Here is a 26,085-nt window from a genome sequence, read left to right on the forward strand (position 1 = left end):
GTTTAGATTTCAAGTGACATTAATGAATGACAAGTTTACCACTGGATTTCAATTAGCCTTACTGACTGAAGATTTCGAGTATGTTTAAATAATTTGATACTTCCTTACTCTTAATTTAAATGGTAAATGGACTTGCACTTGCATAGTACTCAAAGCGCTTTGACGCTCGTCTCCTCATTCACCAAATGATGACGCAGCATTCTGGAGCAACTGGGGATTCAGCTTGGCACTTGAAACGCATAACCCCGTTACTGAATGGCAGCAATTAAGTTTACTCTTAGACCTTCATTTATCTTACTAAAGCAAGCAATAGTTAGTGGAGTAATACGAGGTTTCTATATATTTTGTTTTAAGTTAAATTAGTGTTAACACAGAAGCTTCAGAAACTTGCCTCCTAATAAAACACCTTCTGAATCAATTCATAGGTCTTCTGCTGCTTTGATTAGTCCAAAATCTGTGCATCAAGTTTGTCTTTTTTTGTGCTTAAAAAGTGGCTTCTTCCTCTTGGGCAACGCAGGTAACAGACGGACTTCGTGAGAGAGTTGAACGGCAAATCTCGCAGCGCAACACATGAAGAAAACAAAGCTTTCTTCTTCTGTGCCTGCTTTAAAAGCGAGCTCCTTGATGGGTCTTATCGCCATCTACTGTTCTTTATTCAAACTGATAATTCAGCAGTTTGGAGTAAATTAATATGAACTTAAGTGGACCTAATCAATGTATAATTGAATCCCATTGAAAGACATTGGAAATTCATAATAATAATAAAAAAAAAATTATAAAAAAGGAGGAGAAAGAGAGAGAAAAATTCCAGTGAATATCCAGATCCATGAGGTCTGTATACCTTCACTGTGATCTTGTGCCACTTTTACATTAGGGTCACAACACTTAACCACTGATAGTAAGCTCAACATTTTGGCTAAAATCGAGTAAAATTAAGTTATTTCTGTTAAAGATTACTATTCGCTTTTACAATGTGTGGAATTCATTTTTTTTCTTGCCAATTTGTTCTCATGGAAGGAAGACCACAATTAGTGTTAACCGGTAAATACCGGCGGTATTTAATTGCAAGGGTGAATTTTTACCCCCATTGTCAATTCAGCTAGCAAGCAGGTTAGGTTAACAAAGTTTGTTACCATGGTGACTGATTCGGATTTTCTCTAACACAGTGTGCCAGTGTTCACTTCCTCGTTGTTTTTTCAAAACCAAATTCCAGGATTTTCACCAACTATGGTTACAAATATGTTTATGTCTAAAATTAGCTATTATGCAAAAATCGCAGCAAATGATTACATAAACATATCAATAAATTATAAGTCAATCTTAAAGTAACCACTTGAATCACATTTACAATTCCATCATCTAGATCTACTAATCAAACTCCAAATACTTCTACATGTACGCATTTTATGACAACAAAACAATCACCTGCAAACTCATGTCGTCATCCAGTAATTCAGAAATGTCGTTTTCTGGCATCTTCGGTATGACACTTTCTGTTTCAGAAGTCTAATGGAGGAAAAGATATTTTGGAAAATTGTGACTTCTTAATCAGCGACATAAAATAGAGCTGCTGTGCCCCCATTTACTTACTTTGCGAATTGGACAGAGACATTTGCGCATTCTGCATAAGCGCTTTCGGTTCTCTGGACTCTTGCAGTTGGCACACTGGCCACAGTTAACCGTCATATGACATCCGACGCACTGCCCGCATGGAATCCACTGAAGTTGGAGGGAAACAAGCAGAGCAATTTGTTACTATTATGTTATACAGTATAATTTCAATTTTGTTGAAAGAGACATAATTTTCTGATGCAATCATTTTAAGTATTTCCACTGTTTGTTTGTTTTTTAATCTAGCTAGTATGCAAAACACATATATATGATTTTCATTTCTTACTTTCATATAAATAACTACGGAAGTAAATTAAATATCACTAATAAGGTGTGACAAATTACAGTATTTCTATTCAGTGAATTAAGAGCCAGCCAAAAGTAGCATACATTACATTATATAACATACAGCATGTCATGCAAATAGTGTGTTGAAGATACATTACCTTTCGTAAACGAATCAACGGGTGTTCAATTGTCTTTGAGGCTGGGGATATGAAAAAAAGAAAAGTGAAGGGTGAGTCAGTAATTAAAAATAAGAAGCATTTTGTCTCCAGAGAAATTTTCAAGACATATTTATACTCTTTTCTCGTTCTTGCGTATGACTTTTAAAACTTTTAAAAAATGTATCGACATACCCCAACATGAAGGACAGGCGGGTCTCTTTCTTTGTCTGTCGTACCATGTGCCAATGAAGGGCATACCACATTTATAACAAACTCTGTTGAGAAACATAACATTCCTGAGTTCTGCTGTATTTATTTAATTCCTTAATTTAGATGTAGTAGCAGCAGTGGTAGAAGTAGCTTAAGGATAAACAGGTTGTTAGCTAGCATTGAGGGTAAATGGTTGAAATTTTAATTGAACCACTAAACTCACAATGTTTTATCATCTGGGCCAGGCTGTCCTTTTATGGAGAGGTGTGGTTTGGATGTTGACGGCAGATGAAGTTTAATTTTAATACTGGGCACAACCGGTTCTTTGTTAGTATTTTGGTACGTTGTCTCATTAGAGAGGAAGGATTTGGTCCAGTTGTTGGGAGGTTGGGTGGGAGGTTGGATGGGAGGTTGGGTGGGAGGGTGCTTGGTGTGCGAGTCCGGAGTGTCCGCCTCCTCTCCTCTCTCCATCCAGCTAGACTCAGAGGAGGAACGCTCCCGTATCTTCCTCTGCCGGTTCAGATAGGCGCAAGCAAAATACAAAATAAAAGTCAAACAAAAAGAGGAATATCTAAAATGTTAATATGTACAGTCATACAGTATTAAAAATCACAAGAATACCTTTCTTCCACGTCGAGGTTTCTTTATTTCTCCATTATAAAACTTCCCTGATTTGTAGTCAAAATTTGATATGTCCTGGACTCCGATGAGCAACGTCATCAGTTCTACTCTGCTTCTCACCCGATAACCTTGAGGACTGTGAATTGGAAAGAGTGAATACAGCTTTTAGCCACCTTCAACCTGGTTTTGTCGATTTCAATAATAACCCTTAAAAATCTGAATATCCTGCATACAGTTTGGCAGTGAAACAACTCAGAATTTAACATGACACAGGGACAATAATAGGGTAAAATTTGAGCAACTTTTTCCGAGTAAGTCAGCAAAGGACCACTTGTCTGATGTCTCTTTAATTGAGTGATTATCCTCTGGTGTGGGATGTGTTAAAAGTGAATTTGGTTCGACAGAAAATCTTTATGTGTGTGGTCAACACAGTGTTCAACTTAGTACTATGACTGTAATAAAAAAATAATTTAAAAAAAGGCAATTAGAAAGCAACCTCAATTTAAGATGTACCATCATGTGCTGTGTAGGAAATCACAAGTACACCACATAATCAGAGATGTATTCCTCATCATGTGTGGCATAGCCTACGTTTGAAAAATCTGTTACGATTTTAAAACTGGCACATGTAAATCACACTGTAGGCCATATTGTTTAATTTGACACTACGATGTATTTTGCAACAGTTTAAAATCTTACACCAACCAATACAATGCTGTTACGCATCAAGTTAAACTGAGCTGACCCTCAGAATGCAACTGTACAATGGCATTTTTTTCAAGTGATCAAGAAGTTCTTACCTGAGGTAATAGACATCCATTTGACCAATACTACAACCAGATTGTCGGATGACCTCTTTGCGTTTCCAACCCTCTCCAAGTTCAGGGAAGTCAAACCATCCCTCATCGGGATGTGTGCGCTTGCGTCGAGTTCGGATAATCCTAAAGGACAGAATACAAGCAACAATATGCTATAAATGCGGATAGAAAGGCAAGTAAAGCAAAACCTAAATTAGTTTGCTAAATAAGTTAAAGGCAGTTGTGGAGGCCTTATGTGCCACCTGGCACCAAGTGGATAGGTAGAGTAAATACAAACCCAATTCCAATGAAGTTAGGACGATGTGTTAAACATAAATAAACGACTGAGCAATTCAGGGAAGCTACTTTTATACCCAATCATGGCACTCACCTTTTCCCAATTAGTCTGTTCACCTGTAGGATGTTCCAAACAGGTGTTTGATGAGCATTCTTCATCTTTCTTAGTCTCTTTTCTTTTTTTTTACCACCAGTCCCAGCTTTTTTGGAACATGTTGCAGCCATAAAATTCTAAATTAATGAGCATTTGCTAAAAATAATAAAGTTTATCCTTTTGAACCTTAAATAGCTTGTCTTTGTAGTGTCTTCAATTAAATATACCTCCTTTTTTTTTTTTATTAACAACGTCACAACTTGATTGGAATTGGGTTTGTAAGATAAAAAATGTAACCCAATTATTACAATTTTTTTAATATATTTTATAAACACAACAATCAAGAGCACACAGTGGATGCCTCTTGTGGAACATCTACAGATTGTAATGTAACCCTATGGGGTATATGCCACGGAGGAGGCGGGACTTCCGACTTCAGGGTTTCACACATCAGCTTTGTTTTCGGTTCCGGTTTGACGACGTGTGGGCCGCGTCCCGTTACTTGCGCTTTCGGCCTTGTGCCCCTCGGTTGTGCATTCTTGTCGACGGGTGCGAGTATGTAGTGTCTGTCTCAGTTGTCCGAAGCATTTCAGAGAGCTGAGACGCCCCCGCGCGCTCCTGCAGGGGGCGCAGTGGTTGGGGTGCTAGTGTTGGAACGGGGCCAGCAGTGGCCGGAAACGGCGCTAATGTGTGAAACCCGGAAGTCCGTGGCATCTACCCCATTACAGACCTGTACATAACAAAGCCTGCATCGAACTGCAGGATGGTATACAATTTGCTATGATGATGAAAAACAAATACAACTGCACTTACCTATTGAGGGTTTTATTAACACTCGCACTATGACTCCTTTCACTTTCTCCTGCTAGGCTTTCCTCATCATCACCTTGTTCATCATCTTCTAGCGGCTCCAACCAGTCAGTGGGAGGAAGGCCAACAGGAGGCTTTTTTTCCTCCATCGGATTCTCCTCTCTTTGTGATTTCCCTACAAGAGCTGGCTTATGTCCATCCTCTTCTTTGCTCGCATTCTCTGTGCTTTGTTCCACATTTTCTTCGAAAAGCTCCTTCCCGGGAGGCTGCAGGAGTTTCCCGTCCATTGGTGCAACAGTTTAAAAACTGTCAAGTCTGTTTTCAAACCTGAGTTTGTCTACAACTTTTTACATTCTATCATCCTCTTTGATGTAGAGTGTTTTCACACCATGTTGGCATTCAATCTCTTGCCTGTGGCCTCTAGAGCTGATCGGGAGGATAAAAGAGGTAATAAGTAAACAGTAACTAAGCCCATGTACAGTAAATCTATTACTGATCAAATAAGGTTTAAGAAAATACAACCATTTCACGCATGGATTGATTGCTAGATCCTGTAAAATTACCCTCATTTGTGTAATCTTTTGCGTGTTCAAATAAATCAGAGTTGAGATCTCGTGAAGAGGGTCCTTGCAAGGTTTTTTTAATCAGAAGCTTCTGATGACACAAAGGAATTTCACCAAGCCATGTTTCTGTCCAAATGTGTGTCGTCTCTCTCAGACACGGGCCTTTTATTAGAAAACGCCTAACAAGTACAAAACGCCTCCAAGTACAAAATCAGATTACATTCTCCCAGTATACTAGATCGTCCTTGAACTTTGAAAAAACGGATTTCTGACGAACAGAAACTAGACTTCTTAGATAAATAAAAGAAACATATTAACTTTCTCATTTCTGGGAAAAGAGGACGAAAGATAACAAAGAGGAGAAAAGCATTACTCATCAAGCTATATTGAGTTAACATAGTTATATGTACATCTTCACAACTGTAACTAAATTCAAAACAGTTAAAATATAAAATGAAATATTAAAATGTCAACAATCCCAACAGTCTAACGTTAATGCATTGCACATTATTACTGACTCTTATATTACTGTTCAGTTGTGTTGAGTAATGACTAATAGCAACGATCGGCGGATTTTTTTCATTAAAATACGCTCGTGTCATAACGAAACATTAATTTAAATGACGGTAGGTGATCATCACTCTAGAATCGATTACATTATTGCTGTTAATCACTTAATACAGACACACCTCACGATACATCAAATACATTTTCTATACAAGGTGGCGCCGGGTAAACCGGCATATGAAACACAGAAGGCATAGCATGCTAACGCTAGCCCCAAAAGCTAAAGCTAACTTCATGGTCGCAGTGAAGAACTGTGACAATTCTCCATCACACGTATAAACTTTGTGTGCTGCCGCTAAACGCGTGTTAGTTGGTTCGATGGGTAATCAAAATCACACAACTTTACGATAGTATACTTTACCTTGTTGACAGTACAGCGCCACAATTCCACTGTGTTTCCCTGTCAGGTGCTAACCAAGCTAGCTAATATGTAGCTGGCACCGACGGAAGCTACGCTAGGACCAAATAGTCCACCGAAGAGTAAAGTCCGCCTGCCGAAAACAACGCAAAGCCAGAAATATTGTTGACAATGTTTGTATTAAACCTCAGTATTTTTGATGGTAAAATAAATCTTGTTACGAAATTGCTGGGGGAATTACGTAGTCAAATTATGAGTCACACTAAATAGATTTGTTCATGAAACGCAGTAGGTTCGTGAAAGCGGAGTGAAGCGAATCCTCACACTCTACTTACATAGTCTTTGTCAAGGGAACTAGTCAGCTGTGCCGTCTTCATGGTTGGATTGGTTGATCAAATTCAAATGTTTTGACATCTGTACTTGTCTGACGTGTGTGGAATTATCGTGTTTTGTTGTGTGAGTGTTTTTTTTGCCTGCTTGTTATACTAGTAACAAAGCCCAAACAACCAGCTCTGTGGCCGATGACGAACATAATCTGTGTTTGTATTATTATTTTTCTAAGTTTATTTCACCTGTATTTATCCAGGTAGAGCATTCTCTTTTGCAATGGCGACCTGGCTCAACAGTAATCAACAATTTTAGTATATGGCTGATAAAGCAATAAACATCGCAGGCTAATTTGCATGAATATCATAGTCCTGTAATGTGCCATTTTATGGCCTTACAAGTCTGCACTTGGGTTTTGTTGACGTTTGTGGCAGGGCAGCATGCGAGGACGATAGAGCCCCGGTGCAAGCTTGCCCATATTTGGAAGTTGTTTGGAAGGTCAAAGGAGGCTTCTTCAGCTGATTGGTCAATTGCTACAATCACTCTGCCAGCCCCTCCTGTTGGATGTGCCCTCCTGACAGCACTGCTCTCAAATTTTTCAATTTAGAATGCAATCGTTCTGCCCTCATATCACATTAACAACACCCTAACCCAAAATTTGACTCATTTTTGTTACTTAATCGGCATTACAAAAGTACAATAATACAAAACATTGAAGCAAATCAACAAAAGCTTTATTAAAGGTGTTCATAGCAAAAACAGCAGTAGCTTATATAGTTGGGAATATATATATATATATATATATATATATATACACACACATTTACCAATTTAACTTAATCATTATACAACAAAGTAAACATAATTATTCAGATACAAAAAACTGTTAATTTCAAACTAGCAAACATTTTTTGTAGGTTAAACCCTAAACACATCTCTTTATAAACAGTAACTAGCCAGCAAAAGTAAACAATTTCTTCTACTATCTATCCTTGTTACTACGAAGATCTGTTGACACAGGATCATGCTGAATGGTTTGGTGCAACATCAATGCGAGCAAACCAGCCCTGTTGGTCATAGCAGTCCTAACATTGCGCTCCTGTTCAAAGAGCTCGTCCAACTTGTACCACTGTGGGTGCAGAAATGAAACAATTGACAATACTTAGTAGTCTGCGTCACGGCGGGTGTGCTCCTTTAAACAATACAAAATAATTAAATACCCACCACTCTAACTCGCTCCAGGTCCACTTCAGCCCTCCTGAGCTTCTCCCAGTTATAATGTTTGTTACATTTCCGTTTTGAGACCCTGCAATATTCTCCGGTCAACTCAAAGACATTTTTCACCAAAGGACACCCGCATACTTCATCCACAGAAACCTGGACACATCAGGAATGAAATGTAAAGAGAGAAACAAAGAAAATGCCACAGAAGCAGCATACATTGTGTATGACAGAAATCTTGCGCCAACCTTAGGATCCCTTGAATGTTCTGGACATAAAACCTGAAGCCTCTTGCAGTAAGTTTTGCTTTGAGGATTGTACACATCACAGAAGAGTCTGGTTGCTCTACAGGGAGGAAAAAAAAAAGTGAAGCAACTGAACTGTGAGATTTTTTTAAACTAATTCACTGCCATTGACGGCTATAGACGTCAAAAATTCATTTGAATTATTTCTATTAGTTTATTATTAGTTTTTTTTTCACTTTCGTTAACAAGATTATGAAAAGCTAGAAGAAAATTATTGTACATTTAGAACAGATGTAAAATTTGTGATTAATCGTGAGTTAACTATTGAAGTCATGCGATTAATTAAAATTACAAATTTTAATCGCCAGCCGCCCCTAATTTTTTAACAATTGAATCGCCTGTCGCCCCTAATTTTTAATAATCTTTTCTTTAAAAATAAAATAAAAGATTAATTTAAAAAAAAAGTCTAGGTTTTCATACTCTTGTTCACAAAAGTGGGAAAAAAAGTTTAACTAATAGAAATAGTTAAAATTATTTTTTGACGTTGACAGCCGTCAATGGCAGTGAATGAGTTAATTTTGTTTTTCTTACCCTTCAATTCTTGTAGGATACATGGAACCAAAGGATGTTTGACTCTCGTACTGTCAAGATAAAAAATACAAGCATCTATCATCAATCAAGCATCATGATCTAACACCTCAAGAACCTAACTCAGCTGAATTTTTGCAGGGCACACACCATATAACCAAACAACCATTCACATTCACACCTGTGGACAATTGAGACTAGTGGTTCTTCACCTTGGTTCAATCCAAATTGAGGGAGGTCAGCGGAAGTCCAGGCAAACATTGTGTGCACTAACTAGCATGCACACGTTCCGCCCACCCCACTCATGCAATTCATCTTAAAACAATGCTCTTTGTCTTTTGCCATATTAGCAAATCACAGAAAGCCTTTGCGATATTGTGTTACAACGCATGTTTGTGAGCACTGCTTTTTGAGGATGGTAGACATACAAACAAAGACTAGGAAAAGACTTTGTTGCAAAAATGATTCAAGCGTGGCACTTGCCAAGGTGATGCCGAGTGCTCCTGAATTTATCTCTGTGAGGCGACAGCAATTCTTACATTCTAGTACATTTAGTAAATTACATTTAAAGTAAATATCCATTGTGTTAGGGATTGGATTTCTGAGGGAAATTTGTGAATTGATGGTTCTTTAAAGCATAACAAAGCAAGATTCCGTTTTTGTTGATTATGGTGCCACCATATGGACAAAAGCAGTATTGCTTTTCCTTGAATGAAGGCCACATTTCCCATGAGGACCAATGTGAAACCCCTATAAAGAAAGCAAGTTAACAGGGATGTGATTTGACCAAAGTGAAATTATCTGAAAATTTAGCCGGGGGTCTGGGGGCCGCTGGCACCCAGCTAGGTCCAGGGCAGTGCCCTGGTGGGGGGACAAGGGGGCCTCCCGGAGCTCATGGTTTTTCCGTGTTTTTAAGTACTTTCAATGCACTCAAATGACAAAGAAATAGACAAAACAACAGCATAAATTTTCAATGTATATTGAACTATCCCATATAAAATGGCAGTTTTAGTCAACTCAAAATCAGTCACATTCAAAAACATTGGACTGTCTTTGCTTTTAAAAACTATCACTGAGAATATCATCATATCTAACTAATGTGATTACTAAGTTAACACATAAATAATGTTGAAGAGTTCAAATTTCATGAACAAATAATTGTATCATGACCAAATGAAAAGTAACTCATATTAGAGCATACCACAAATGTCTTTGTTATAGCAGAAGATGTTATCTGTCGGAGTCATGTGCATACACAATGAACTACAAAAAAATATATATATATATATATTTTTTTTTTTGGGGGGGGGGGGGGGATAAAAAAAGCGGAATCCCGCGAATTAGCGGAAAAATCACATCCCTGAGTTAAGTCTCTGTAGCGTTCCCAAATTGACGATCAAAACGCTTGAATGCACCAGACGAGAGCACGGCGTGGGGGAGGGTGACTCTCCCGATCGCATGTTGTTTCTTTAGGAACGCTACGAGGCTTACCTTGCTTTCTTTACAGGCGTTTCACAGAGAGCCTTTGCCATTCTACGTCACTATGCACTGAATGCGTTGCGACGTAAATAACAATGGCGGTGTACGTCCAAATAAAGTTTCTACAAAATGTATTAAACTGGAAATTATTTTTGAAAAATGAATCTCATAGTTATGTTACTAACAACCAAATAAATAATATAGAGCAAACTTAGATTTGTGAATAACGATGAAACTTAGCTAAATTCTAATGCTAAATGGAAACAGATAGAAATTTACTTTTTTTCTGATGAAAGAAGAGACTAATATGCATTTTGGTATTTTCCATTTTTATAGCAATAGAACCCAATATTCTGTGGGCCTCGCAAAATCAGTCAAAATCCAGTAAAAAAGCCGGGAGTGAAAGGGATTGCTTCAGTGAAAATGGCTGGGAGTGAAAGAGTTAATTAGCGGGGCTTTAAACAGTGATTTTTGTGGGAGAATGGTGCAATTTTGTACTGACATAATATTTACCCATGTTTAGAATGATTAAAAAAAAACAACTATGTGGGGTTGAGTACCCCCAAAAAGGTGAAGAACCACTAATTTATAGAGACTACAGTGAACCTAATGTGCATTTTTTTTATTTGCAGGAGGCAATAGGATACCTTTTATAATTCAAGTTCAGAATTAGTGTCTGAGATGTAAGAAGTACTCACCTTTGCATAGCACCTTTCCATATGCCTTAGTGCAACTTTTGGATTGACAGGATGGCTGCAGGACACACAAAAAATCTGAAGGTCTGTGTCATCTCCATCCCCTTCATTCACCTGAAAACAAGCCATAACATTGCAGAACATGTAGGTGACAGCACAACAATTAAAGATGACCTTAAATGAAAGCAAGTTCACCTCCTCATCCTGTTGCACTGCCTGCTGCTTAGCTTTGGCGATGATGCCCTCCAGTTCGTGGAAGCGACGCTCCATTTCGGTCAGACGCAAGCGGGCGTTTTGCTGCTCCTTGCGAATGCGCTCCAGTTGTTTCTTACCGTGCTCCTCAGCAATGCAGGGACTCTGCTGCCACTGCTGGATCCGCTGAGGGAGAATCTCATAGATGCGACTGCGGAGATCCGTGCGCACACGTTAGACAATTTACCTGTATAATCTGCAGTGTTCACATCGCAAAATAAAAATGCAGAAGATGAGGATTGAGGTTAGTTCAACTGAAAACAACATGAAGAGGGAACGCCAGCTACAACAACAACAGGGTATAGTGTTCCATTTGTGGGTCATTAGTACTATAGCGCTTACTTGGCAGCTAACTTCATGCCACAATCCTCTGAGCAGTATTTGGAGTTTGCTCTTGCAGCCTCAGTGCAGTTGGGCCCGAGACACTGATGGCGCCCACCATGATCCCGTACGTCGCTCTTCTCACTGTGTCGGTTTCTGTCCTTGTGCTTTTGCTTCTGCTTGTGGCGCCGGGACTCCTTCTAAACAGATTAAGTATACATTTCCAGACATTAACGTGTTACCGCAATACTAACATCATAAGACACCTTCTGTATCTTACCTTCTTGTCAAACTTCTTCTCTCGTCTCTTGACGTGCTTCACTTTCACGGCTTTTTTTCTCAAGACAGGACTGAAAGGCGGTTCATCATCGTCATCATCAGTTGCCCACCCCTGGCAAAAGGCAAAAGAAGGGTTGAGCCAACAACTGCGGACAAAATGTCTTACACGAAGTTAGCCTAAAAACAAACAAACACTATGGTCACCGCTGTTGTGTACCATTCTGCGGTTAAGCCCTGCCGCTTTGTACTGCTGGTAGAGATCTGCCTCGCTGTCATAGTCGTCAGAGTAATGCCTTCGTCTACGGTGGTAGTTTTCTCGTCTTTCTCGCAAATACTGTTCCTCTTCTTTTACACGTAGCATTTTCTGTATGAAACAAGAAGCAATCTTTTTTTCACTTTTTCCAAGAAAAGCCACATTGAACATCAAACTACACAAGTCGCCAACATAAAATGTCTACATATTATTAAAAGAACCAGCATTAGGAACAAAATGATCTTTGCCTTTATTTTCAGTGGCATAAAAAGGGTATTGCCTGATCCAGAATTTGACAGTTGTTTTATATTATAAAAAGCATTTATTAACATACCCTTGCTCGGACCTCACATTGTCTAAATCTGCACTTCTGCCTTATTTTATTGGGTCCCCCGAACTTTTTCATGTCTTTGCAGAAGTCACACTGTGCACAGTCCTCAGTTCTTTTGCAGGGCTCACATTCACCACACATTCGCACCGAACGCTTGACCTGCAACACATAACAAATACGATCAGAGCTGCGAGCAGTAACAAATTTGAAATAATTTATTTGAAAAGGGACAATGCACAATAATCAACATTTTACAATATAAATATGCCCAAGTTAGCTTAATGAGAATAATTAAAATCACACACTGATTTACAAAAATATACAATAAAATAACATTTCCTATACAAGTGATAATACTCACAAATCTGTCTCACTCAATGAGAGCAAATTTGGCCCGACTTCAGCCATGCTTGAATTTTTTGTTTGACATTTGTATTTAAAGATGCACAATTACTCAAGGTAACAGAAGTTGGTACTAGTTTAGGAAGCTTTTTTAGTACACCATTTCATTAATGCTTGTTCACTTGACAAACACTCTTAGATAAGAACAAATACAACTAGTTTTATAGATATTAATTACAAAGAACAATATGAATAATTACATTGTTAACCAACCGTAATATATTCTAGCCTTGTAATGTGTATGTATTTGTCTCCCGCAACAATATACGTAGTTTTAGTTCTGACCAATTGGAAAACTCACTTTTGATCCACGCCGCCTTTCACTCCTGTAGTCTGGCGTACTTGGGGTGCTGTACTGTCTTTCAGTTCTGTCAGAGTCGGATTCCCTCTCTCTGATTTTCTTTTCCTTTCTATACTTTATTTCCAGCCGGGGGTTTTCATCTAGTAACAAGAAAAGGGGAAAAAACACAAATAGTTGTTATTTTACGTGGTCTCATGATGAATACTCATAAAGGCTAACATGTTTGGAAGAATCACTACCTCTGCATCTCATGCAGTACCACTCTCTAATAGCCTTGGCCATCTTCTCAGTTATATTAATGCAGTTTCCATGGAACCAATCATTGCAGTTATCGCAGCCACTGAGAGGAGCAAACACAGCATTTAATTTAACAGCAACGGTCAGCAGAATCAAGGTGATGGGATGAAACAGCAGCGGTGAACTCACATCATGAAACAGTTGATGTGCGGTTTCCTGCAAATGCAGTACAGTGGGGCATTCTCCCCATCCATATTACTGTTGTCTGGTCCCGGTGGAGGATCAACATCAGACGCTTCGCTTTCCTAGAAAAATGTAAACAAATTTACTAGACATCCACATTGCCTTATGGCGCGATTAAAACAGACAACTGGGCTGTTTACAATATTGTACAGAAAATAGTCTCGTTTGGCAGCAGCTTTGCGAAGTTGCTAGTGCTACCCAACTAAACAACTGTAATCGCTTAATACAGTATTATAAATGTTTAACGTTCAATGCTGATCAATCTGACTGGCGGCGGACCGTAAATTAGGCCATGTTTATATTGGTTAACTAAACATACATAAAGTAGTTTAACCGTATATTTGAAAAAATATATATATAAACACTTGCAACCCCTTACCATTGTGTATTTATATTGCCTGGGGGTTCAAGGAGTACAGAAGACAAAAACAGCGAATAACTGCGACCCTTGAAGCGCGCTAACCAACATTAGCTTAGCTTTTAGCGGAAATACGAAGATTACGTCACGTCCGTAATATGGCGATTGTCCTTTACCACCATCTACTGGACTAAAATGGGATCAGTAGAATGAACTACTCAACTTCTGCAAAATTCTGAATATTAAAAGCACGTTTATTAATTGAACGTGATATCAGTTTGTGCGGACTGTTTTATGTTTTCACTAATGTTTGTTAGTTAGTTAGTTAGTTAGTTAGTTAGTTAGTTAGTTAGTTAGTTAGTTAGTTGTAAAGCATCCTTTGGTTTCCTTATTTTTATTTTTTCAATCAGTCAAAGCCAAGATCGAGCCAAAGGTGCAATTTGATGTAAACAGTAAATTATTGATACTGTATTAGGCTATTTAAAGAGCTGAAGCTTGAAATTACTGATTCAGACAAAAATTCCCATCCTTGGTGTGTTTTGTAATTATACTTGCATTTAACAGTTAAAATAATCATACTTATAAAACGTGCGCGTGCGCACGCACACACACACACACACACACACACACACTGTACAAAGGAGTCAGAAGATCATTCAGGGAGAGGAGGAAGTCCAGTTTGATGTTGCTCCATCTTGACTGCTGTGCACTTTCAAGACATTTATCACTAAAGAAAGAAAGCCGTTTGTGCCATTGCCTTCGAAATAATGCTATGCCAAGTAAGTACAAGTGTTGTACCTGTGTTGGTTTTATGTTTGTTTGCTTTTTTTTTTTGGTGGGGAGGGGACATGGATTTGAGACCTTAATTTAATTGCATTTGTAGACCAAAATAAAATTGCAGTCAATTAATAATTCCGCGGAACCTTATATATTAAGCAGCAAATATCCATTGGATCCCATGAAATGAGTTTTTGCGTAGCCTACTTTCACCGTTTCATCCCATACTTAAGATTGCTGAAGTTATAATATTATCTTAAAATTTAAATGTCAACCTGAGAAAATGTCAAATTAATAAATAGCTAAATGAAGTTTACTCACATTCTCAGCTATCAGCAAATTGATATGCAGCCTTTCATAAAATGTTTTCAAAATGGATATTAATAATAGATTAACTTTGCTGCCTTTTTCCATGATGTTCACTGGATAGTAATATTGATGAAGCCAATGCAGCGTATGCAGGGTATACCTTCCTGTGTAGATTTTCAGTCTTCCAGGTCGTGCTAATTTTCGTCATAGGGAGGAAAAAATTAGGAAGACTCCACTCTTAAAATTTAAAAACTGAAGGAGCCTTTTGAATTCAAAGTGAAACTACTTCAAAAAACAAAAATATTGCAGTTGACAAGATTCAACTTTAGCAGATTTATGCAGAGGAATAAATTATTTGTTTTGCAATCCCACTAAATTATGTATGCATTAAAAGTGAGAATGGCAAATAATGTGTATTTATTATGTAACTTAACCAGCGTTAGACATTCTATACTTTGACAAAACTATGGACAAAAGTATATGTCACATGTTTTGTCCTATGCTTCAGCTTTGGTCAAGTTTCCCCCCAAGAAACTGAAGTACATTACGTAGTATCATGGATGCTGAACCCAGTCTCACAGAAGATTTTGAAAAGTTGGATAATGGACGTGAAGACTCAACTGAAGAAACAACTGATTTGGAGAGTCCCAGTGTACTGGAAAGTTGTATTGCTGATGAAACAGGTATTTTACAGTGAGTGACAGCTTGCAGTTGCTAAGGAAATCTCAACTTTCCTATAATAAAACTATATATATATATATATATATATATATATATATATATATATATATATATATATATATATATATATATATATATATATCAATTATTATTATTAGGGATGTCAAAATTAGTACATTAATTTTGAGTTAATTTAAAGTCCCTTAAATGCCACTATTTTTTTTTTAACACGCGATAAGCGGTTCAGAAAATGAATGGATGTGAGGACTTGACTGGGGGGATTCCAGTCGTAACGCAGCAGACCCATCCACGTCAAAATTTAGCAGTAATAAATGTAATAATAATTCATATATTTGTGGAGGCTGGGGTCAAGCTGTATTTTACAATTTTTAAAATGTGCAGAATTTCACAAGTCACTTCATGTTAAAGATTAGATAGCTCTTAATATGAAAAGAAAAATGCACTGAGGTGTCACCAATGACCTACAAATGCAATTATGCCATCTAGTGGCAGAAAAATGACCTCAACACAAATCAATATCACACAAATGTTTTACAGTACAGTACATTTTTGTAATTTTAACTAAATTTTATGAATTATTAGAAAACCACTGTATCAATGACTAAAAGATGCTGCCATATTTCTATTAGTTTGACATTGTTTTCACTTTTATGTTAAGAGTATGAAAGCTTAGAATTTTTTTTATTTATTGTTCATTTAGAACAGATAGAAAATTTGCAATTAATCGTGAGTTAACTGTTGAAGTCATGCGATTAATTATGACTATAAATTGTAACCACCTGACACAGCTAGAAGCTATATATATTGTTTTCAAAAGGCCGTAGTTTGGACTAGTTACTAATGATCTTAATGTATCCTATTCAGAGACCCAAGAACAGAACATGCAGAACTCCATTGACACAACAGTCCTAGCAGGATCCACGACTGACTTGAGTTCTGTGGAGAAACAGCAACCACAACTATTGCCAGTGATGCTGCTCTCCAGCACTGACGAGTTACTCACATCAGCCAGGACGAGTCAAAAACAGCTGAAAACTGACACTTACAACATGATGCCACCAGAAGACGATGGTAAGGCCAGCCTACTTTCATCACACTTCAAGAGCTTCCCTTCAAATTGTGTTTTCACCTCGTTTTTTTCCAATGTCCTTCCTGAGACCTCTGCGCTCCAATCCTGTTGGCCTGTCTGTTCTGTCATCCACTGGATTGTTTACTGGCCACAGTCAGAGGGTGTATCCAGTGTCTGTGCTCTTCACTGTTCTGCTGCGAGCCTGCTACTGTGCAAAGTCTCCTGAATATCACTCAACACTGTAATGTATGCAGGTGTCAAGACCTGTGGTGCTGCCAATGTGACTGCAATATCTGTGATCTGTGTCTCCAGGCTACCGAGTGCTTGGATCTAGCGATGGAAATCTCTCAAATGCTCTACCACTAACCTTGACAGCATGCAGATAACCACACTTCAATACCTGAAAGAATAGTTTATTTGTTAAAATTTGCTGAAAGACACTCCATTGAGCATGACCACACACAAAAAAAACAGACATTTGACAAGTGACACACAATGTTGTTCATACATTTGTGAAAGGTTGGTTGTGGTTCAAGTTTTGGAAAGCAGTTATGTAGGTGCAGAAAAAAAGCTGTCCATTTGGTGCTTGAGTTTAGAATTGCACAATCGGGCCACTAAACTACCTAACTTCAGCTGTTTAAAAAAAAAAAAGGGGGGGGGGGAAATGTGCCTCTGAGTATTTGTAGGAGAGGACAACCAATTGCTTTAGTCTTCAAAACTAATTGGGCTGTTTCAGTTCATGTGTTATTGTAACACCAACAAAATTGCTAATCCAAGCATACAACTTTAAAAAATATGTTCTGAAACAAATTTTCAAATACAGTACATCAGTGTTAGAAAAACATGCATAGGCAAGTACACATTCATTAATGAAAGTTGCATCTTATGAATTAAATGCATTTTTGAAGTTTATTTGTACTTCATACTATACCTGCAAAATAGTGGTTTGTTAAAAAAAAATCATATACTTGAAACACAATGAATTTATAAATCATTTGACACTCCCCACCTCCAAAAGCAAAAAAGAAACTGAAAAAAAATGAAATTACTGCATCTGGTAAAATCAGCCAGTGATCACCAATGTTAATGAGATGAACAATCACAAACACAATACAGTATTAGTCACAAGAAACAAGCTACACCTCAATCAATTATTCAGGTATCAAAAATATGATGAACTACAGTACTACTGTAAAATAATCAAACTCATCTATATGTATTATTGTGAAGCTGAATATATTGAAAAATAGAACAGTGATTTGTGTTTTGCACTGCAGCTACACTTTAAGAAGTCCTGCTTTGGCTAACTAGCAACAGCAGCAGCAGCTCATTAAAATACATGCACCCAAAGTGTGTCATAGTAGAACAGATCTCTCAGAAAATGCATAGAATGCAATAACATAAGGTGCAATAAATTGCTGGACAATAAAATTCAATCCAATTCACTTTAAGCATATCCCTTTTGTACCCCCTCTAGACCTACTAAAGAGGGAAAAAGTGTGCAAACCCTGATTCCTGTCAAAAAAATAAAACCTCAATTTCTCTATCTATTTGCTTTTGCCAATACTGTCACATTAATAAGGCCAAGAAAAAAATCTTCCCTATGTATGACCATATAATAAATTCAAGCAAAAATTTATATTACTCTTTAATCTTAAAAATTATGTAAGAATGTTATTATATGTGTAAGCATCCCTATTGTGTACAATATTCCATTTGAATACTATTGCACTTACACACCCAAACATAATCACTCAACCAGTTCCAAATAGGATCAATAACATGTCTACCAGGACAAGGAGCGGGGTTGGTTAATTTCAATCTTAATATTTACTTCTGGTCAACAGTCCTACAGACAAGAGACTCACCTAACATAAGACACAGACTGCATGCTGGCATTCAGTCTCTGCAGGTACATTTGCATCTCAGGGTGCATCACAAGTCCTCATCCATCTCAAGACTGCTCCTTCGGCTGCTGCTTTTTGAGGCACCCGGTGACAAAGGAGAGAAGAGGGGCTTAGCCTCCACGTCTGGAGACAGGGTGCCCCCGTCGTCCATAAGAATGTCCCCCAAGCTCACATCAGGGTAAAGCGCTGAGGCGGAGGTGTCGTCCAGCTCTGCAAAGCTCAAACTGCCCAAGTCCAAGGGGCTGCTGATGGTGACTCCGGCGGGAGTGTCTGATGAAGGTGGGGAGAGGAAGGCGGTGGGCAGAGGCTGTCCGATTGCTGTGACACCCAGGCTGAGGAGGTGATGCCGGGACGTTGCGTCTGCGCTGGGGTGTAGGGACTGGCCGTTCTGAAGGCTTTGTTGTTGTTGCTGCTGTAGCAGAGCAGGACTGGAGCTCAGACCAGAGGAGATGCCGGTGGCGTTGGAAGATAGGCCGTGGACACGAGCTTGTATTTCCAACTCCTGAGAAGATCACCAAAATATGTGAATTTAACCGTCTTTGCCTGTATGTTGAAATGACATTATAACAGGGAGAGTAGCCTTCAGCAAGCGTTGTGTTCTTGCATTACCCATCTACATAAAGACGCGTTCCTTTACTTTTGCTAAATAGCTGGTTGCGATAGACTAGAATTGCTCAACTTGGCATTACAAATCATGCAGCAAGGCCGTCGACTCCCATCACTTAACTCAATTTTATTTAAAGAAAACTTTAAAATAACCACCGCTGTTTTCTTAAAGGAGAAGTCAACCTTAAACATTTCTTGACAATAATGTTATATGTGACCTCATCTAAACATGACATTCTGATTAATATTACATTTGTGGAATATGAGTTAAGCAGCAAAATCCAGCCGTTTTTATCCATCTCAAGGGGCGGCCATTTTGCACTGAAGATGACATCACAGTTGCTCGGGGCTCAGGCAAAGACCAATCACAGCTCACCTGTTTTCTGAAGCTAAGCTGTGATTGGTTGCCACCCGAGACCTGAGCCACTGTGATGCCATTTTCACTCGACAACAAGTGGAAAAATGGCCGCCTTCTGATTTTGATAAAAACTGCTGGATTTAGCTGCTTAACTCATATTCCACTAACGCAATATTAACCAGAATACCGTATTTCGAATAGTGGGTCTGTAAAGAACATATGTGACCAGGTCTGGCAAAACGGTCTTGTGTTAAAAAATCAAAATTGAGATATTCATATATTCGAATTCTACACTTAATTCCCTTTAAAATGACATATAACAAATGGACAATTGGACATATCTAAAAAATAGACAAAGTTCCAGCAATTACAACCAGTATCTTAGGAAAAAAATATTGACCTCAAATTTTCAGGAACTGTTAAAATATCACTGGAAGTCAATTCCAATCACAGGTAAAGACATCACTCGAGATATGAACCCTTTTAAAAGTTTAGGAAGTTTGACCTCTCAGCAGATGAAATCAGCTTCAACTTTGAAGATCACATTCAGCGTACAATTCATCTTCTGAAGAATCAGCCAAAGTTTGGTTGTTTTATTATCTGAGAGTCCTTGTGGTATTTTCTTGTTTAAATGAGGTCATAGTACCGCAGTGGGAAATTTGATTTAATAATTTTCTAATTTGCCATTTGGTGTGGGTTGTGGCAAGTACTTTATTAATAGCTTATCATGGATGTTATATATCAAATACTTTTGGTCACATAAAGAAAATGAAAATGTTATGATGGTTCAACATTTGTTTTTGGTTTCGATTAAATTAATACAATGATAGACAAAAGCGCAATATGTTAGACACATGAAAAAGCTAAAGGTAAAAAAAAATCTAGAACGACATGGCATGTCATAAAAGTACTTAATTGTGCTGCAGTTCTAGTGGAAGTAGTACAAATTGCAGTTATTGCTTCTAAAACTTTCAGGGTCCCGCTGGCAGGATCGAGAGCTTAAGTACTGCCGATGCAAGGTTATGAATTCAACAGATCGTAATGAATAGCAAAAACCAACCTGGATACGCAACATTAAACTGTGGTTTGCTTGCTCCAATTTCTTCTGGCGCAGTTCAACATCCTTGGCTCGCTGTTGCTCCTTCTGTAACTTGCGGATGTAATCCACAGAGGCCTTCAGAATGGTGCCTTTATTCCAGCGCATCTCACTGTTATCAGTGCAGTAATAAGCATGTTGTGTAGAGGCAGAAAAACAGAAAATAACATTGCTTTACTGGATTGCTGTTGTTGAGATTTGGCTCACAAACACCACACGTTAGTCTCTCAATCACTCAGTAGTTTAACAAAGACCAAGAAATAGAGTAGCACTCACGGGTCACTTGACTTTGGTATGAGAGTACCAAGCTCCTTTATACGGTCATTTATATTAAATCTCCGCCTCCTCTCAACTGTTAAAAATCACCAAGTAGTGAAATAATTGTTACTATTGTTTTGTGTCAAGACATCAATAGAGTCACCAGACAATAAATGTCAACATACTCAGGTTGTGGTTGTCTTTCTTTTGCCTCTCCTTCATAAAAGCTTTGGTATCAACATCTGAAAGAGAAAAATTGTGTTTCATGAAATTACTACACATATTCTGTTTTGCTTCACATACGAGTACATTTCACAGATTTGACCATACCAGTAATTTCCCTTTTTATATTTGGAAGATCAGCAGGACAGGAGTTGCTGACAGTAAGAGTGGGTGCTGCCATTCCAGGACTGTGATACACATCAAGGAGATTTCCTGGGAGCTAAATAAAACAAACTTATTATCCAGTAGCTGCAACACATGCTGACTGCCAAAGCGGAGTTGTATGTGAGGAATATGTTAAAAGTGTAACTTCCCCATTTGTGCTCAAACTATTAAAGCAAACACCACCCTGGGTTCCCAAGTCATTCTAGTGTGGTATCAGTGAAAAATCGTCATCCATAGTCCAATCGAAGTTTTGCGTACACATACATGCCATTTGCTACGTGTTAAAACAATACTACATTGTTCCATTTCAAAGGTTACAAACTGGTTTTACCTCACTGTGCTTCTTTTTTCTTTCTTCCAACATCACCATAATCCTCATTTTCTGTTAAGTGGCAAAAGTTCAACAATTCCTCTGTGCCTGTAAACCTGGTAGTGTTGCAATCCACGTTTAAATGAGCACTAAACACTTTGTCTGACTTCTTGCTTTGTATCCTAGCCTTACTGGTAGCCCCGCCCAGGCAGCACGTTTGTGACAACTGATAAGTAAGTGCCGAATGCATATATTCACTCCAACAGTTTATGAATTCCACACTGATGAAAAACGCTTCATTCAAGTAAAAAAACAACCGTGTACTTACAAAGGGTGTGTGACTGTTTTTTTCCCCTTCTAATATCTTGCAATTTATTAGTGAAAATTAAGTGTGGAAACATATGAAGGTTAAAGTAAACGTATTGAAGAAAGCAGAATTTTCTTACCGTGCTAGGTAACTGAAGACCTGAGTCAATCAATGTAATGATGTCGTCATTAAAACTGGATTCCAGGCTAATTATGTCGTCGATAACATCTTCAATCTATAGACAGCAGACAACAGGGAACACATGGTGCAATATAAGTATGCTAACCAGTATAATATCCTATACAGTACAATCAACCCTTATACACTTATAAGGACTACATACAAAGCACTGTAGTCAAAATAATTCCGCAAGCTCTAAAGTAGCCTCATGTCACAGACGTGTCACGGTTAATCTGCAGGTGCAGTATTTAACATCATATTGTGACACCAGGCCAACAAGTATATGACAAAAAAAGGCATGCAACATTAAAGTGGGACCTCCGGCCACATTACTGCAGAACAAACAGAATTTAATAAAAGTGAACTAAAGGCTTGACTTCAAACTTCTCCAAAAACTGTTGGCAAAAATGTGTCATCTGCCGCGTCAGCAAAACGCTGTTATAAAATAAGGAATTTGGCATACTTCCTCCTTGTTGGAACTGATGTTCAGTAGGGCCATCGGGCTGTTAGGGACGCTGCTGGCAGTGTGGGCAACCTCAGGGGCGGAGCTGCACTGTGGCACAGGCGATACACCGAGCGTCTGAGTAATCGCGTTGTTACTCAGAGTGGTGGAGAGGTACTGCTTCACCTGTTGCCTCTGCGCCTGCTGGATGTGATACTTGGTGGGGTTCTCTAGGTGGGTCTGCACCTGCATCATTTAAGCAGTAGCTGATCTCAGAGCTGATCTTTTCAACTAACCAACCCGACTTGGGCAACAAAGAGGACACGCTTACTTTCAGCACCTCCACGGGCACCTGTGCTGGGGGCGGGCGGGCAGCATTTGGAGGCAGTGAGACGGAGATGGCAGGAGTGCAGTCAGTGGGCCGGAGCTGAGAGGCGGAGGCCTGTTGCTGGGCCTCTCGTCGCTCCTGCTCCTGAGCTTGCTCTCGCATCAGCTGCTGCCGCATCAACACGCGTGACGACATGGCTGAGGACAGCGATCAAGATCTAAGGATGAAGCTGCAAATAGAACGAGAGCGTCACACATCATGTCATCAAATAAATAAAAGTCTTACACTAAACATAATGAAATAGTTACAACAAAATTCAGGTTAATTTGGCGGCTGAGTGGTTAGCACGTCAGACTCACAGTTCTCAAGGTCAGGGGTTCGAATATGCTTGATGGATGGGAGTTGCTTGAAGCGGACATATTATCAAGGCTCTTAACTGTCTTAAATGTGCGCTAGGGAGCAAAGCAGCTTTTACGGAGGAGCTAAAAGCAGGGAAGCACAGCCGTTTCCTTTGCGGAAGTCTCCCCTTGATGATGACTCCACTTATTATTATATTTAATGCAATGGAAATTCTTTTGTACCCTTCTCCTGACTGATACTGCAGAACAGTGTGATCCCTTTGATGCTGTGAAATCTTCCGGTGGACCAGGCTTATACTGTAAGAAGTGACTGCAATAATCTCAGGTAAAGCCTACTAGAACATCTTAACTTTATTTGGGGTTAGTTAGAGGCACTATAGCACTCTAGGCAGGTGTGTGCTGACTCACTTTCAACACGAGTTTGAATATGTTTTTAGCTCTCCTCTCTAAAAGAGTTCAGTTTTTTGTTTGTTTTTTACTGAGTTGTACAGGAACTTATAGGTCACATTACTGGTGAAGAAAGTTTTGCCATGATTCATTTTTGTCTAATTTTTTATACCACAAAAACATTTGAATTTCAACAGATGAGTGTAAACTCTTAATATACTGTATTTACAATTCATCACAAATATGTGCTACAAGTGAGGGAGGTTGGGGCAAGGAAAACACACCTAGAATCAGCTCGCCATAAGCAGTGTTGTGGAGAGTGATCATAATTTAATTATCACTTGAAATGTAAAACAAACTGGATATTTTTTTGTGATTGCAGTAATCCATTAATTTGTTTTTAGCTCAGCTTCAATAAAACCATACCAAACAAAAGTTCCAACAAGGTGTAGACCTCCAGCTAGAAAATTAGTGAAGCGATGTGCCCATAGATATATGTAAATCGAGACATGAGGAATCCACAAAGTGGAGGAATGTCTTCAATTGATTACACAGTATGGACGGCCTCACCTGCAGCTAAATATCTCCTAGATAAACAAGCATTTCGAAGTTTGCTCCAAGGTAAGAGCCTGTAACGTAGCTATAATGAGATAGGCTAAATCCATATTACTAACTAAAAACTGAACGAGCTATGATTATTACTCCCATTGCAACTCTCTCATCAGAAGAAAATGTACTGCAAAGATTAAGGAGTCTAAAAATTAACAAACATGGTTGAAGTCGCTATCATTTAGGCAATACAATAATGAATAGGACAAAAAAATAGTCGATATCTGATAATGTTGGTTTGATAACATGACTTTTTAACTCTGGATTGGAACAACAACATACATCGACGCCCAAGTCATCTGAAGCAATATTAATATTATTTAAAATATAACTGAATGGGAAAACAATTTTAAAAAATTGTTTTTTTATTGTATACCTGGTAAACATACACACACACTCTGTGCATAAAAACAACGTGTAGCACAATCCTCTAAAGTTGGTGGTTCATCACCCAACACATTCAGTTGACAGAGACGATTGATCACATCAGGTAAGGTGGGGGGGAAGTGATGACTACAAAGGCCCCAGTGTGCCCATGACTGACATGACCTCGAAAAGAGAAGGGGACTAAATTGAGATTGATCACATCAGGACAACTGTTCCAGGCAATAGTCATATGACTTCCTCTAGTAAATTTGGAGAATCTCTCCATACAGCCTGTATGGAATCATCCAAACGACCAATTTTGTCTTCAGTTTTAATACCTGCCTTATAAATATTTATCTAGACGTTAGTGCTGGTTTGTGTCAAACATCGGACTTGACTCATCCGAAGTATGTAGCCAATAGAAATTGACTGGGTTCTACTGTACTCCATATGATTAATCCTGTAGTAACCAATATGATCGAGGTTTGAAATTGTGAGTAAACTGACGCATCTGCATTGCGTACGTGTGTGACTACCGTCACATCTTCTGTGAACACTTTGGTCAATGAATGTTTGGTCACAAATTTGGAGCGCTGGTTTGACAGCTAAGTGTCAGAGGCCCTAATTACAACTCCATGATAAAACGTACAGATCGTAAACAACAAGGACAATATAGCTAATAACTGTTTTATTATTTACAGCTGTCAATCAAGAAATACGCATTTAAATTAGTACCTTGGTGTTTATATTACAAAGCATGTAATTTTGCTTTTTTGGGGGGGGAAGTTGTTGCTTAGCTAGCCAAACTAGCTATGATTGTCGAAGAAGCTCACGTTACCGGTGAACGCATGAAAAAGTAGAAATGTAACTTTTAAACATACTGTATGAACAAAAATGTTCGACGTGATCACAGCCATGAATCCAGTAAGTCCTCTGCTTTTCTGTCCATTTTATCTCGTTGCGTTAATCGCAGCTGCCGCTAGCCATGGCCGCACCGAATAGCCAGCGTTGTTTACCTCGAGCCGACGCGCTGAGGTCATCCTCCGACTTTTTACCCGGAACTTGTTAATTACGGGAAGGTGATTACGTTATTTACTACAATCGTCTGTCTAACGTTTTTGTCTTTCACACACAAGCAATTACTAGTTTTGGTCGTGGGCCGCATTGTAGGTAAGGTTTCCCTTGTGTTTTGACTGCGAAACCAAATGAATGTACGATCTCCTCATTGCATCATTAATATTATCATCATTACATGCAACATGTTGAATAAAATAATAGTTTGGTAAATTTATTTTTAAAATAAGTCTTTCGTAAGATTTTTTTTTTTTAGTGTCTCAACATAGATAAAAATTTAGGACAATTTTTAAATGTTGGTACATAGGTTACTAATTTGCTCTGTGCCCCAGGTCTGGAGTTTGACAA

At 38.5% G+C, this 26,085-nt stretch overlaps 3 protein-coding genes across 5 annotated transcripts in view; all 3 read right to left on the reverse strand.

Annotated features, from left to right (window-relative positions):
- Nucleotides 1-6,686, reverse strand: part of mbd1b (methyl-CpG binding domain protein 1b) — a 17,858-nt gene extending 11,172 nt beyond the window's left edge. The window contains exons 1-9 of one of the 2 annotated variants that reach the window (XM_077573956.1): nucleotides 6,378-6,686; nucleotides 4,890-5,312; nucleotides 3,689-3,829; nucleotides 2,889-3,024; nucleotides 2,491-2,777; nucleotides 2,250-2,332; nucleotides 2,058-2,098; nucleotides 1,591-1,719; nucleotides 1,426-1,506 (exon numbers count right to left, since the gene is read on the reverse strand). In XM_077573956.1, coding sequence (XP_077430082.1) covers nucleotides 1,426-1,506; nucleotides 1,591-1,719; nucleotides 2,058-2,098; nucleotides 2,250-2,332; nucleotides 2,491-2,777; nucleotides 2,889-3,024; nucleotides 3,689-3,829; nucleotides 4,890-5,173 — 1,182 coding nt within the window. In that variant the 5' untranslated portion in view covers nucleotides 5,174-5,312; nucleotides 6,378-6,686. The remainder of the gene's footprint in view (nucleotides 1-1,425; nucleotides 1,507-1,590; nucleotides 1,720-2,057; nucleotides 2,099-2,249; nucleotides 2,333-2,490; nucleotides 2,778-2,888; nucleotides 3,025-3,688; nucleotides 3,830-4,889; nucleotides 5,313-6,377) is intronic. The other variant, XM_077573957.1, reaches the window with a different exon arrangement.
- A 727-nt stretch (nucleotides 6,687-7,413) lies between these two features.
- cxxc1b (CXXC finger protein 1b) lies at nucleotides 7,414-14,060 on the reverse strand. The gene is made up of 14 exons (XM_077573335.1): nucleotides 13,928-14,060; nucleotides 13,495-13,610; nucleotides 13,308-13,408; nucleotides 13,069-13,208; nucleotides 12,369-12,524; nucleotides 11,999-12,145; nucleotides 11,783-11,893; nucleotides 11,524-11,702; nucleotides 11,125-11,332; nucleotides 10,933-11,043; nucleotides 8,759-8,808; nucleotides 8,171-8,267; nucleotides 7,926-8,078; nucleotides 7,414-7,830 (listed from the first exon to the last, which is right to left on the reverse strand). The coding sequence occupies exons 1-14, from the start codon at nucleotides 13,928-13,930 to the stop codon at nucleotides 7,684-7,686; spliced, it is 1,719 nt and encodes a 572-aa protein (XP_077429461.1). The 5' UTR covers nucleotides 13,931-14,060; the 3' UTR covers nucleotides 7,414-7,683.
- Nucleotides 14,061-17,160: 3,100 nt separating this feature from the next.
- On the reverse strand, nucleotides 17,161-25,722 carry tfe3b (transcription factor binding to IGHM enhancer 3b). Of its 2 annotated transcripts, XM_077573781.1 has the most exons (10): nucleotides 25,545-25,722; nucleotides 22,946-23,171; nucleotides 22,636-22,860; nucleotides 22,132-22,227; nucleotides 21,707-21,757; nucleotides 21,319-21,430; nucleotides 21,174-21,230; nucleotides 21,007-21,082; nucleotides 20,695-20,842; nucleotides 17,161-19,172 (listed from the first exon to the last, which is right to left on the reverse strand). In XM_077573781.1, the coding sequence occupies exons 2-10, from the start codon at nucleotides 23,135-23,137 to the stop codon at nucleotides 18,699-18,701; spliced, it is 1,431 nt and encodes a 476-aa protein (XP_077429907.1). In that variant the 5' UTR covers nucleotides 23,138-23,171; nucleotides 25,545-25,722; the 3' UTR covers nucleotides 17,161-18,698. The 2 variants fall into 2 exon arrangements, with proteins under 2 accessions (XP_077429907.1, XP_077429908.1); XM_077573782.1 differs by lacking the exon at nucleotides 21,707-21,757 and having other exon boundaries at nucleotides 25,545-25,719.
- Nucleotides 25,723-26,085: the final 363 nt, after the last annotated feature.

Source organism: Vanacampus margaritifer, chromosome 8 (genome assembly GCF_051991255.1).
Source record: "Vanacampus margaritifer isolate UIUO_Vmar chromosome 8, RoL_Vmar_1.0, whole genome shotgun sequence".
Lineage (NCBI taxonomy): Eukaryota > Metazoa > Chordata > Actinopteri > Syngnathiformes > Syngnathidae > Vanacampus > Vanacampus margaritifer.